General features: G+C 38.1%; 1 protein-coding gene across 1 annotated transcript in view; it reads right to left on the bottom strand.

Annotated features, from left to right (window-relative positions):
- The window catches only part of LOC150080144 (lysosomal protective protein-like), a 71,377-nt gene extending 58,764 nt beyond the window's left edge, over positions 1–12,613 (bottom strand). Inside the window, exons 1-2 of the mRNA XM_090381852.1 lie at positions 12,419–12,613; positions 1,104–1,266 (exon numbers count right to left, since the gene is read on the bottom strand). Coding sequence (XP_090237978.1) covers positions 1,104–1,266; positions 12,419–12,425 — 170 coding nt within the window. The 5' untranslated portion in view covers positions 12,426–12,613. The remainder of the gene's footprint in view (positions 1–1,103; positions 1,267–12,418) is intronic.
- Positions 12,614–15,315: the final 2,702 nt, after the last annotated feature.

Here is a 15,315-nt window from a genome sequence, read left to right as displayed (position 1 = left end):
GCAATGCAGACAGGCTGCCCGGGCAGGTCATGGGGTTTTGTCAATGATATATAGGAATTTTGCTAGCAGGGAAAAGGAGGTGATTATCCCTCTGTATAAGGCAATGGTCAGGCCACACCTTGAGTACTGCGTACAGGTCTGGAGGCCTCATTTTAGGAAGGATGTAGATTTACTTGAGCGTGTACAGAGAAGGGCAACAAGATTGGTGAGGGGAATGAAGGGATCCTCTTACCAAGAGAGGCTTAAGTTCTGCAAATTGCAGTGGCTGGAGACTAGGCACCTGCGCGGTGATCTGATTGAGGTGTATAAGGCCTTGAATGAGTTGAGCACGCTGAATTCTGATGGGATCCTTCCACTTGTTCAGATTACGAACCTAAGGGGGCATAAATTCAAATTAAGAAAAGACAGATGTAGATTAGCTGTGTGGAAATTTGCCTTTAGCCAGGGGGTGGTTAATTGCTGGAACAAACTTCCATCTGTCGTTGTGGAAGTTGATAGGTTGAATAAATTTAAGGAGGAACTGGACAGGCATTTGGAGGGAATGGTGTGATTTTTTTTTTTGGCTGATGCTGCATAAGCTCATACACTTGCTTTCTTGCATCAAATGCCACTGCTACTACTACTACTATTTCAAGAAAAGTTTTCTACAGTTTCTCTATTAAGAATATGAGAACTCCCTATTAAAAATAGTCATTTTGGTTCATTTTTAATAATGAACTCTCAATTGCAACTATGTGGTATTGGTGACTAGTGTAGAGGTTAATTTAGCCTGCTGGAAGGCCAGCAAAAATTGTGCCTAGGCATGTGTGTATGTGGGGGATGGGGAGGTCATTATGCCTCTTTTCAGTAGTCTTGAATTCTTAATAGTAAAATCTAAGGGAAAATTCTTATTTGAAAGGATTGGATTTTTGAGCAATAGCTGGATGGTAAAATTGATTTTATATTTAAAAAAGTAGATTAAAATGATCACCATGTAACTGCCAATGAATTAAGTGGTAAGAGAAAATGATAATAGGAATATTTAAATTTTTTTATACAGCAATAAGTATTCTTTTTAATATTTAAAGTTCTCTAAATTTATCAATTTATATTACATTATTTACCAATAATGTAAATATTTTTCCTTAGAAGCATTCAGATAACCAGAATAATGTCTAAAGTTTGGTTTGTAAGGAAGCCCTGGGAGATCAAATACTTCATCTGGGTTTGCTAAAATACTGGCAGAAACAGCTAAAAGAACTATTAAAGATGCCCACATTTTCAGCTCTGAAATAAATAGAAAAACAGTAACTGAATTAAAACTGAAAAAAGTAACTGAATATTTCTAATTTAATTAATTAAATTGAAATAAATTTAAGCAGTGAAATGAAGTTAAAAATAATATCAAGATAGTATAATAATATAATCTGATGCCTAAAAGGAGACAATAGTTCTTTGTTCTTAATGTCTGACATAAATATCTCTAACATCAAGGGGAACAGCTGGAATGCTCCATATTCCAGCTCATTTTTCTAATAGTAGAAGGTGTTATTAAACTGAAAATAAACTTGGTTAACAAATAAGTCAACGAGATCCATGATATTAGTAACAATAAGGAGCATGGGGATAGCCTTTGCACGTACTGGTTGGGGACTTTTGCCAAACAGGTTCTGTCACCTTCTAGAGATATAGGGATATATGGCATTTACATCAATGATTGTCAGGATTTTCCTTCCCTTCCCCCCCCCCCTCTTCCAGTATGTCGATAAGTGATTTTTAGTCTCTGGAGGAGGTTGCACATGTATGTGTTTGTATGTGGGTTCATAGTAATACCTGTAGCAACCAGAGAGAGACCCCTCCCAAAGGTTTCTCTCTTCTCCCCCTACTAATTATAGGGCATACTAGGCCCATCTTTAGGCAGGGATAACCTTTGGGAATTTTACAACCTCAGCCAACTCCACCCTGATATTTGTTGCAAATGAGAAATAGACCAGGACAACTCAATATCATTTCTAGATGTCTGTATACACAACACTAACCCAATCATTTATATATAGCAAAGAATGCTTTTTCCATTTAATCATTTATTTATCTTAAGTGGTGGCCTTCAAATTCAAATTAACAAGATCAACAGCAACAACCCCAATTGACATGAAATGGTTTACTATGTTATTATTCCTACAGTACTAAGACAAGCAGGGAAACTATGCTGCTTGCCTTGGCACAGTTTTCAGCAATGGAAATCCTAAAAAGTTCACAGAGAATTACCAACAAAACCATAATTAATTTGCAGACATCTGTCCTTACCCAAGTGAGAGTACACATGAATCATCGAAGAATTTTGAGCTCATGGGAACAGATAAGTTTATTAGAAAATTTTACCATCTTTTTTTGATTAATTAATATATTAATTTGTTTTTGACAAATAGTTTAAGAGTCTTAGTCATGTTCGTTAGCTTATTTTTAAATTTAGCTAGTGATTTTGTAAATTATGACTTATCATTTGTACCGCTATGTACTGGTGTTGTGTGAATATCATAACCTGTAACCAGTAGGGTTCAATTGTGATAAATAAGTAGTTTGAAGGTTCTAATCACTTGTTAGGCATATATTTTTTTATTTTTAGCTATGAAATTTTACTTTTTAATAAGTAAATAACTAAGTTAAAACTGAGATTGTATTGGTATGGCATAACACATATCACTGCATTTAGGAATCTATTAGCTCAGTCAAGTAATCAATTAAAAAGATTAATTTTCATTGTTGACCAACTGAAAATTGTATTTAAACAGAAATCATGCCCCAGACTAGAGCAGCAAAGCAACGAGTACAAAGTAGCAGGAGTGCTGTGACTCAGGAGAGTAATTACAGACTTGTTAGCTTAACATTCACTTGGTCATCGAGCAACACAGCGGCAACCCCCAAGGCAGAATGCGCTGGTCCCAAAGGAACTAGTAGTTGTTGGTGACTCTATTGTCAGGGAAACAGGAAACATGCTTTGTAAAAAGGATAGGTGGAACAGGACCAGGGTATGTCTGCCAGGGGCAAAGGTTGATGACGTTGTAGAGCGGATATCATCTTTTAAGGGCACAAAAGGTGATATAGTTGTACACGTTGGCACTAATGATATTAAGAGTAGGAGACCGGGGGAATTACTTAACAAGTACAGATAACTGATGAAAATAAGCCGTGAATTAGGGTTGAATTTGAGTGTCTGCAATTCTGCCCAGACACGATAGGAGGGAGTATATGATGAGAGCCCTGTCGATCAATTCGGCCCTGGAAAAGTTGTGCAGGGCTCAAGGGGTAGAATTTTTTTCAGCATGGTCTGTACTTGTTAACAGGAGAGACTGCTTCTACAGGGAGAGATACACTTAAATAGAAAGGGTGCAAGAATGTTCGCTGATGCTATCGAGGCAGTGTTAGGTGGGTCGGAAAACTGCTAGATTGGGGGGGATACAAGGACTAATAGATTAACAGTAGCCATTGGCAGAGGAGAAAGTGATTCTTGCACTGCTTCTATTGGAATGAACAGCAGCCTGTAAAATAAGATGCAGGATATTTCAGAGACTGCTGGGAATCATGGGGGTACAAGTAAACACATGGGTTGTGTTAGGGTGCCTAAGAGGAAGAGCAGGTGCATGTATACTTGCGTGTACACCAATGCTAGGAGTTTAGTGAATAAATTTGATGAATTTGAGGTATTGCTCAAAACATCAAAGGCAGATATTGTTGGGATTTCAGAGACGTGGTGTCACACAGATATAAGGAATGCAGAACTGGAATTTGGGGAGTACAATGTCTACAGAAAGGATAGACAGGATAGGAAGGGAGGAGGGGTTATGCTATTAGTTAAGAAACACATAAAATCCAAGGAAGTGAAGCAAGTCGGCATCGCTGGACAGTGCAGGGTCGAGTCAGTTTGGTGTGACATAAGCATTGGGAGATCAAAATTGAGAGTAGGAGTGTGCTATAGGCCTAATGACTCTGATGAGTATAATAAGAAACTGTACAGAGAAATAGAGTGGGCCAGTAAATCAGAGAGTCTTATAATCGGGGATTTTAATTTCCCAGATATCGCCTGGAATTTGGGGGCTGGTCACTCACACACTAGCAAGGCTTTTGTGGATTTATTGGATGATTGTTTTCTACATCAGCATGTTCGGGAGGCAACTAGAGGGAGTAATACTCTTGATTTGATTATCAGTAGTGATTCTTCATGCATTAAGAATCTACAGATAAATGAACCACTAGGTGGCAGTGATCACAGTGTTCTGAATTGGGATTTACTCAAAGAGGTAACTACCGTTAGGGGTAAAGGGAAGGGGTATTGCTTTCGTAAAGGCGACTACGATGGACTCAGACAGTATTTAAATTCTATACAGTGGGTTCAATTGATGATGTTACCAACAGCAAATTCAAAATGGGAAGCATTCAAAGAACTTATCTTGGAAGCTACTAGGCTTTACATACCAACTAAGAAATATTGTTCAAGGTTTAGGCCTAAATGGATGTCAGATGAACTAATGAGGCATATGGCAGAGAAGAAAAATGCATGGGATACATACAAATTAACACGTGACACAGAAGCCTATGATAGATACAAGTTGATCTGTAACCAAGTTACAAAGGAGGTTAGGCTGTTGTTGTTGTTGTTATTTGGTTTTTAGGAGCATTAGCAACTAAGGCCATATTACTCCGGGATATGCGGTGGTAATTCCCTGACCTTTCCGCATCCTCCGTATTTGGTGGTGACGGGCTCGAACCCCGGTCTAATCAAGAAGTGTGTGCTACGCACTGCTGCTCTTTCCCACCTGGCTACAGAGGCGCCGAAGGAGGTTAGGCAGGCGAAAGCAGATTACGAGAAATCCTTGGCAAGGGATGCGAAGAAAAACAGCAAAGAGTTCTTTACTTATGTAAACTCTAGAAGGAAGTGGATGAATCAGATTGGTCCACTTGATATCGATGGGTCAACTATTGATGATCCTGCTCAGGTAGCTAACAAACTAAATGAATATTTTGCATCGACATTCACACATGAGGAGTTATTCAGCGAGGGGAATGCCAGAGGTATATTCAACTCTGGCAGTAAGCTAGAGAATCTTGTAATAACTGAGAGTAAAGTGGAGGAGAAATTGTTGAAGATAAACACAAGAAAGGCACCTGGGGTGGATGGGATCTATCCAGTTATATTAAAGGAGACAGCAAAGGAAGTAAGCAAACCCTTAGCCATAATTATGAGAGCTTTCTTGGACTCAGGGGAGGTACCCATGGACTGGAGATGTGCAAATGTGACCCCAATTCACAAAGGAGGATCAAAGGCTGACACAAGTAATTATAGACCTGTGAGTTTAACTTCTGTTCCTGGAAAATTAATGGAGGCACTGGTTAAAGAAGCACTGCAGGATCATCTAGACAAGACTTCAGTTATAGCTCGGACACAGCATGGTTTTGTTAAGGGGAAGTCTTGCCTGACCAATTTGATTGGATACTATGATGCAGCCACAAAAGAACTGGATGCAGGGAATAACTTTTATATTATATACTTGGATCTTAGAAAGGCATTTGATACTGTTGCGCATGGAAGACTGCTGCACAAATTGGAGCAGTGTGGCATTGGAGGCAAATTGCTGCTATGGATAAAGGGGTGGTCGAGGGGGAGAAGACAAAGAGTGGTAATCAATGGACACTGCTCATCGTGGACTAATGTTATTAGTGGAGTCCCTCAGGGTTCAGTATTGGGTCCTTTATTGTTTTCTGTATTTATAAATGATATTGATGATGGTATATCAAGCTTAATGTCCAAGTTTGCAGATGATACGAAGGTTGGCAGGGTTGTCAAGGACACTACTGACACTATCCTGCTGCAACAGGATCTGGAAAGGTTGAGCAGATGGGCTGAGAGGTGGCAAATGAAGTTTAATATTGTTTAAATGTAAAGTACTACATATGGGAAACAACAACACCAGAGCAACGTATCAACTCTGTGGTACTACACTGACAGTGGTAGAGAATGAAAGGGACCTGGGGGTGGTAGTGCAGGCGGATATGAAGTTCTCTGAGCAGTGCAGATGGGCTGCAAGAGTAGCTCATGGTGTATTGTCAATGATATATAGGAATTTTTCTAGCAGGGATAAGGAGGTGATTATTCCCTTGTATAAGGCAATGGTCACGCCACACCTAGAGTACTGTATACAGGCCTGGAGGCCTCATTTCAAGAAGGATGTAGAGCTGCTGGAACGAATACAGAGAAGGGCAACAAGATTAGTGAATGGAACGAAGGGGTGCTCTTACAAAGAAAGGCTTAAGTTTTGCAAATTACAGTGTCTGAGACTAGGCACCAGCGAGGTAATCTGATAGAGGTGTACAAAGCCTTGAATGGTTTGAGCATGCCCAATGCTGATGGGATTCTTCCTCTTGCTCAGAATAATCACCTGAGAGGGCATAAATTCAAATTGAGGAAAGACAGATGTAGGATAGGTGTGCGGAAATTTGCCTTTAGCCAGCGGGTGGTTGGTAGGTGGAACAGACTTCCATCCCTTGTCGTGGAAGTTGATAGCCTAAATAAGTTTAAGGCTCAGCTGGACAGGTATTTCGAACGAACAGAGGGGTGAAGTGGAAGTGGTTATTTTTTATTTATTTGTTTTACTTTATTTTTTTTTTTTTGGCTGATGCTGCATAAGCTTGCTTTCTTGCATCAAATGCCTCTACTAATGCTAATGCTAACATCTGTTCCAGGGAACAGAGTCACTGGTTAAAGAAGTAATGCAGGACTATCTAGACAGGAATACAATTATACTGCAGTCAAAATATGGATTTTTTAAGAGGTGGTCTTATCTAATCAACCTGATAGGTTACTATGATGCACTGACCTAGGAACTGGATGCAAAAAATAATTTTGATATCATATACTGTACTTAGATTTCAAGAAGGCTTTTGATACTGTTGCATATAAAAGACTGCTGTATAAACTGGAGCTATTTGTTATTTGGTTTTTTTTTAGGCGCATTAGCAACTAAGGCCATATTGCTCCAGGATATGCGGTGGTCATTCCCTGACCTTTCCACATCCTCCGTATTTGGTGGTGACGGGCTTGAACCCCGGTCTAATCAAGAAGCGTGTGCTACGCACTGCTGCTCCTTCCCACCTGGCTACGGAGGCGCCTTTAAACTGGAGCAATGTGGTATTAAGGGCAAGTTACCACTATGAATAAAGGGATGGTTAAGTAGAAGACAGAGAATGATTTCAATGGGCACTGCTCTTCGTGGACTAATCTCATCAGTGGAGTCCCCCAGGGTTCAGTGCTGGGTCCATTGTTGTTTTCAATATTTATTAATGATACTGATGAAGGTATATCAGGCTTAATGTCAAAGTATGTAGATGATGCAAAGGTTGGTAAGGCAGTTAACGACAGTAATCAGGGTGAGCTATTGTAACAAGATCTAGGAAAATAGGATCAATGGGCTGAGAATGGCAGTTGAAGTTTAACATTGACAAATGAAAGGTACTGCATTTGGGTAGCAATAACCGAAGAGAAATGTACCAACTGTGTGGTACTACACTCATGGAAGTGGGAAATGAAAAAGACCTGGTGTTCATTGTGCAGTCAGACATGAAATTCTCTGAGCAGCACAGACATGCTGCCAGAACAGCTTATGGGGTTTTGTCAGTGATATACAGAAAGTTTGCTAGCAGGGATAAGGAGGTGATTATCCCTTTGTACAAGTCCACGGTTAAGCCCCCATTTTGAGTATTGTATACAGGTCTGGAGGCCTCACTTTAGGAAGGATGTTGATCTGGTGATACAGGTGCAGAGAAGGCAACCAGATTTGTGAAGAGAACAAACGGGTGCTTTTACCTAGAAAGGCTTCAGTTCTGCAAACTGCAGATTCTGGAGACTAGGCGCCTGTGGGGTGAACTGATTGCAGTGCTTAAGGCCTTGAATGGATTGAGTAAGCTGAAAGTGAATGGCATTCTTCCTCTTGGTGAGACTGCATATATGTGGGGCATAAATTTAAGTTAAGTAAGGTTGGCTGCAGGATAGATATGTGGAAGTTTTCCTTCAGCCAGTGGGTGGATGATCGTTGAAACAGGTTTCCATATGTTGTTGTTGTGGAAGTGGATGGTTTGAATAAATTCAAGGAAGAATTAGATAAATTCTTGGAGGGTATGGATGGATGGAGTGTGTACATTTTATTGGGGGGGGGGGCTGATGCTATATAAGCTTGATGTCTTGCATCATTTGCCACTACTACTACTACCTTACAGAACAAAATCATTCTAGTTTACATCCCTATTATAATTGATAAGATAGCCACAGTATTAAATTATTGATAGTAATTCAGGGTACAGTAATTCAAGAGGATGAAATAAACAGTAGATGGGCTGGAAAATGGCATTTGAGGTTTATGAGTGATAACTGCAAAGTACAGTCAGTCCTCGTATAGCACGATAGTTGTGTTCCTAGAAACCCTCGTGCAATGCAAAATCGTGCAATACGAACAACAGGCCCTATGGGAAAAATGGGGTTAGGTGCCGACAACCCACGAATGAACACACATTTGTAACCAAAACATTACCAAACACAATAAATAATCGTAATAAAATACGTAAGTATTTTATTACGACTATTACGTAATAAAATATTGCTAATGCTTTTGCTTCTATCGTAAGCAAACTTGTTTTTTGTTTGATTTTCTATCAAACAGTTGACAGCCGTTGCATCTCTTCCAATTCTTTGTGTCTTAATCTAATGAATTTTAATTACACTTTGAGTTGTTACTGCTATGAAAGTTGTTTTTATTTTCTCTGCATTCTTTGTAATTCTCGGCATTGCCTCATTTAGGTCCGTAGCACGTGCAATATCATGGTCTTTCATTTCGCTCAAAGCGTTTCATAGTTTCATATTTTTTCGCTATCGACAGTGGTGGACTGGCCATAAGCTTTACCGGAGAAACCCCGGTGGGCCGGTGTGATTTTGGCCATAAACACTAGTATGAGGCCACTACAAATTTTCCCGGGTAAGAATTTTTGACCCAGTCCGCCTCTGTTTATCGATATTGCTTTTCTTTTTCTCTCTGAATCTGCAGTGTCTTCACCAGGATGCTTCCTTTTCACACCTTTTAAGTATTTTATTCATTTTTATGGAATAAAGCACAATTACAAAACGAGGAGGCACGCTTGATACACATAAACAAAGCTGCGCACGTGTAGCAACTGAATAAACAACACCGTAAAGGCCACTATTAACACCTCACATTTTACTAAAGCACATTTCTAGGGGTTACTACCATAAAACAATAAAAACAATTTCCAGTTGAGTTTCTGCTAGTGGAATCAGTTATAAACTGGTAGTAAACTCGATCTAATTGCATTTGCGATTATACCGATAGTTGGAATTGTGTTGGTTTTTACGTTATTATGGTGAAATGTGTTTCCCCTTCACTGATATAAAACACATAAATACATTTTTGGAATCTTCTCTTCATTCCTATCGTGTTGCATTCAGTTGGGGTGATTCCGCGTTCGACTGCCATTTCCCGTAAACACAAAGGCGAATCGTGCATAAGCAAATTCGGTTCGTGTTATATAAGATATCGTTCCCCTATTTATAAATCGTGTATGATCGAATTCGTGTAATGTAAACACGTGTTATACGAGGACTGACTGTACTGCATTTGAATAGCAGTAATCCCAGAATAACAGACCATCTATGTAGTACCAAACTGAAGGTAGTGGATTATGAAAAAGATCTAGGGATAATTGTAGAGGCCAATATGAAATTCTCTGAACAGTGCAGAAAGCAGCTATAACAACTCATAGGGTTCTGTCAATAATATACAGGAACTTTGCCAGCAAGAACAAAGAGGTGATTATTCCATTTTATAAGGCAGTGGTTAGGCCACATCTGGAATACTGCATACAGATTTGGAAACCTCATTTTTGGAAGAACAGAGATCTGCTGGAAAGGGTGCAGGAAAGAGCAACAAGATTAGCTGGGGGGGGGGAAGGATATTCTTAGCAAGAAAGTCTGGAGTTCTATAAATTGCAGTCTCTAGAAAACTAGGTACCAACATGGTGCTCTAATTAACATATATATGGCTTTAAAAGGGTTAAGTATACTAAAGGCGAAGATGCTGATGGCATCTTCACCTTTTTTCAGATGAAATATACAAGGGATCATAAATTTAAACTGGAAAAGGATGGTTGCATAATCACGTGTGGAGATTCACATTCAGCCAAAGAGTAATCAATCATTGCAATAAGCTGCCACATAATTGTGGAGGCGGATAGTTTAAATAAATTTAAGACAGGTTTGGACAAATTAATGGAAGGAATGGGGAAATGAAAAGTTTTTTTTTTTTTTTTTTTATGTAGGTGCTGTATTTCATGCATGATCATTTTGCCAATATTAATACTAAAAAAGCAGAAAACAGAGTAAACTGTGTCATAATGAATTCTTTTGCTGTATCTTTTAAAACTTTAATTTTTTTTTTTAGATGACTGCTTCCACAGCGATGTTTACAATGGGGAGTGTTCTGGAAGAATCTTAGGTGGGGGGAGATGGCCTTTGGCTTCCAATTCTTCTCAAGCGAGCCCCTTGTAAGCAAATTAGCAGTACACACCTGTTTAAAGATACAGTAGCACTCATAACTTTCCAATTTTTTTTTTTTTTTTTTTCATTGTAAACCAGCACAGTTTAGGAATAGGCTGACTTTGAAAATACTTTGCTGTACCAAATTTTTCAGCAAACTGATTTTGTTCAAACAAGATTTGCAAACCACTAATAATAAGGAAAGTCAGCCTGGACAGAGAAATATATTTGTTATAGCAAAATTTTCATTCAAGTGGCATTCATTGTAATGGGATTTTACTATTGCTGGCAAACAGTCTGGGATAGTAAAACTGAATGAAAAAATACTGTCAATGTAGAGATTATTCAGGTCATAGACAACTTGTAGAATATGTAATAATTTATCCTTTGTACTGTGCTATTTACAGGAAAACTGTAAACACCCTGTATCTGAGAGATGATATAGAATGATAATTTCAGTTTATGCCCATGAACAACCAGAAAACTGCAATCCTATCTTCATGGTTTGCTCTAGGGTTCCCAAACTGGGGTCCGTAGACCAGTTCCAGGGGTCCATGAAACGACCACCTGGAACTGGTCAAATTATTCGTTCTATGTATAGCAAACTGATGATAAATAAAGTTAGTATTACATATTTACGTAAAAATAAGAATAGAGTTGAGGGGGTCTGCAAACTTTTTTTTCATTTTTGAAGGGGTCTGTAGATCTCAGTAGTTTGGGAACCACTGCTCTAGGGTTTCTGAGACTGAGTATAAAATAACACTCCTCAAATAGAGATGCAAAACAGCTTACCAAGGCTAATGATTTGCATTCACAGTTACTTTTATAAATAAAAAAATAACAGAATATTTGATATCATTAATTATAATGAAATAAAGAACACTAGCTTTTTAAACTATAAAAAAAAAATCAAAATTTAATATATGTAAGAACATGTGGTAATATAGAAACAATAATAGGCATAATTATAACCAATACAAAAATGTTCCATGGATGGGATTCCTGAATGGTAACAGTGTACCTGATATGCTCTATATTATATTATTATTATTATTAGCCGTATGGCGCAAGGAAGCCTGAGACTTTTGCTGCACCAGCCAAAAAAAAAAAAAAAATTCTGAGTTATCCCTGAGAGAGAGAGAGAGAGAGATCAGATGTAAAAGGGAATCACCAAGAAAAAGAGAGAGAAGAATGATGATATCCATCATAGGACCCTGGGTGTGCCAAGCCCATACACCAGATGTGAGCCCATGGTCCTATTATGAAAATAATAATTGTGTTACAACAATTTTAAATGAACTTAAATTAATGCTGCATCATTATTATTATTTATTCATTTTTTGTAATGGTACAGAAAATGATTTGAAAGTGTTCACAGTATATCAAATGGGAAAAAATACAGTTTTTTTTTTTTTTTTTTTAATTTATAAATGTTTAAGACACTAAGGTCTGAATACTAAGAAGCAAAAATTAATAAACCTCTTTAGTCAAGTTTTATTTTGGCTTATTTTTCTGTTGCATTTAAGTTTAGTTTGTTTTTGTTAAGGGAAATTGATGGTAATATTTTTTTTGCTAGCCAAATTTATACGAAAGGAGAAGGTTATGTCCATTTTTCCAGTCTGTTGATTGTAATGTGATGCTTCTTTCATGTATATTTAAAAAATACTTAGAATTACAAATATGATCCTGAAAACATCTCACTCAACATTTTCTAAACAAAAGAATTATTACATTTTAATAAACTTAGTATAAGATATTAGCTATTCACACATAATATGGTTACATCAGTTTACAGGGCAAAATGCATTCGCAATATTACTCTAATTATTACAGGAGCAGACTTACTCTTCATAAAGATCGGTTGTTCAAAAGAAAGGGGTCAACTCAACTAGAATCGCCGGTTTGTCTCTATGTGACAATGGTTTCCAACACAAATAAAGCATGTGACATTAAGCAACACGCATCATGTGACGATTATGCAATCGAAAACACCAAAGGTTACCAACGAATTATCATCCTACCTTCAAAAGTTGTGAAATTGCGATCACAAATCATAAGATATACATAATTATTATTAATTATTATTATAATTGGGTGGAAATGATGGGTAAGAAGCACGATCAAGAAACAGTTGTTTGCATTGCTCAAAGGAAACACATTTTTCTTTCTCTTTAAAAAAAAAAAATTTAAGAGAAAATATTAAACGAAAATAAATACTTCTCAAAAATAAGTGGAGAATACAGAAAGGGAAAGAATAAGCACAAATAACGGTATATGTATATATGTACAGTATACACCATGATTATCAATGTTTCCGAGCTAATGCACGAAGAATATGGCTCCATCATAAAAAATATAGAATAAACAAACAGCACTCTATATTTCCGCCAACACAAATGATTAATAATATTTATTATTAAATAAATGTTATTATAAATTTAATATAGTTACAGGTATATCATAATATTAATTAATGATTTTAATTTATTTCAATGTTAATTAGATTATAAAAAAGAAAAAAAATTAAGTTATATTTTGACTAGACTCTGATGACTAGACTCTTTACTTAAGGTTCACGATAGGAGGGAGTATATGATGAGAGCCTTGTCGATCAATTCGGCCCTGGAGGGATTGTGCAAGGCTCAAGGGGTAGAATTTTTTTCAGCCTGGACGGTACTTGTTAACAGGAGAGATTGCTTCTACAGGGATGGGATACACTTAAATAGAAAGGGTGCAAGAATTTTTGCTGATGCTGTCGAGGCAGTGTTAGGTGGGTCGGAAAACTGCTAGTTGGGGGGGATACAAGGACTAATAGATTAACAGTAGCCACTGGCAGAGGTGGAAGTGATTCTTGCACTGCTTCTATTGAAATGAGCAGAAGCCTGAAAAACAAGATTCAGGATATTTCAGAGACTGCTGGGAGTCATTGGGGTACAAGTAAACACATGGGTTGTGTTAGGGTAGCTAAGAATAGAAACAGGTGCATGTATACCTGCGTGTACACCAATGCTAGGAGTTTGGTAAATAAATTTGATGAATTTGAGGTATTGCTCAAAACATCAAGGGCAGATATTGTTGGGATATCGGAGACGTGGTGTCACACAGATATAAGTAATGCGGAACTGGAATTTGGGGAATACAATGTGTATAGAAAGGATAGACAGGACAGGAGGGGAGGAGGGGTTATGCTATTAGTTAAGAAACACATAAAGTCCAAGGAAGTGAAGCCAGTCGACATCGATGGACAGGGCAGTGTCGAGTCAGTTTGGTGTGACATAAGCATAGGGAAATCAAAATTGAGAGTAGGAGTGTGCTATAGGCCTAATGACTCTGATGAGTATAATAAGATATTGTACAGGGAAATAGAGTGGGCCAGTAAATCAGAGAGTCTTATAATGGGGGATTTTAATTTCCCAGATATTGACTGGAATTTGTGGGTTGGTCACTCGCACACTAGCAAGGCTTTTGTGGATTTATTGGATGATTGTTTTCTACATCAGCATGTTCGTGAGGCAACAAGAGGGAGCAATACTCTTGATCTGATTATCAGTAGCGATTCTTCATGCATTAAGAATCTGCAGATAAATGAACCACTAGGTGGCAGTGATCACAGTGTGTTGAAGTGGGATTTACTCAAGGAGGTAACTACCATCAGAGGTAAAGGGAAGGGTTTTTGTTTTCGTAAAGGCGACTATGATGGTCTGAGACAGTATTTAAATTCTATACAGTGGGACCAACTGATGATGTTACCAACAGCAAACTCAAAATGGGAAGCATTCAAGGAACTAATCTTGGAGGCTACCAGGCTTTACATACCAACTAAGAAATATTGTTCAAGGTTTAGGCCTAAATGGTTGTCAGATGAACTAATGAGACAGGTGGCAGAGAAGAAAAATGCATGGGATACATACAAATTAATGGGTGACATGGAAGCCTATGATAGATATAAGTTGGTCTGCAACCAAGTCACAAAGGAGATTAGGCAGGCAAAGGCAGACTACGAAAAATCCTTGGCAAAGGATGCAAAGAAAAACAGAAAACAGTTCTTTACATATTTAAACTCAAGAAGGAAAGGGATGAATCAGATTGGTCCACTGGATATTGATGGTTCAACAGTTGAGGATCCTGCTCAGGTGGCTAACAATCTAAACGAGTATTTTGAATCTACATTCACGCATGAGGAGTTATTCAGGAAGGAGAATGATCTAGGTAAAGTAAACATTGGCAGTGAGCTGGATGATTTTGTAATAACTGAGAAGAAAGTGGAGGAGAGATTGTTGAGGATAAACATAAAAAAGGCACCCGGGGTGGATGGGATCTATCCAGTTATATTAAAGGAGGCAGCAAAGGAAGTAAGCAAACCCCTAGCCATAATTATGAGAGCTTCTTTGGACTCAGGGGAGATACCCATGGACTGGAGATGTGCAAATGTAACCCCAATTCACAAAGGAGGATCAAAGGCTGACACAAGTAATTATAGACCTGTTAGTTTAACTTCGGTTCCAGGAAAATTAATGGAGGCACTGGTTAAAGAAGCACTGCAGGATCATCTAGACAAGAATTCAGTTATAGCTCAGATGCAGCATGGTTTTGTTAAGGGCAGGTCTTGCCTGACCAATTTGATTGGATACTATGATGTAGTCACAAAAGAACTGGATGCAGGGAATAACTTTGATATTATATATTTGGATCTTAGAAAGGCTTTTGATACTGTTGCACATGGAAGACTGCTGCACAAATTG

Source organism: Mastigoproctus giganteus, chromosome 9 (assembly GCF_048544385.1).
Source record: "Mastigoproctus giganteus isolate SK-2022 chromosome 9, ASM4854438v1, whole genome shotgun sequence".
Classification (NCBI taxonomy): Eukaryota; Metazoa; Arthropoda; class Arachnida; order Uropygi; family Thelyphonidae; genus Mastigoproctus; species Mastigoproctus giganteus.
This window is presented reverse-complemented; position numbering and strand designations above follow the sequence as displayed.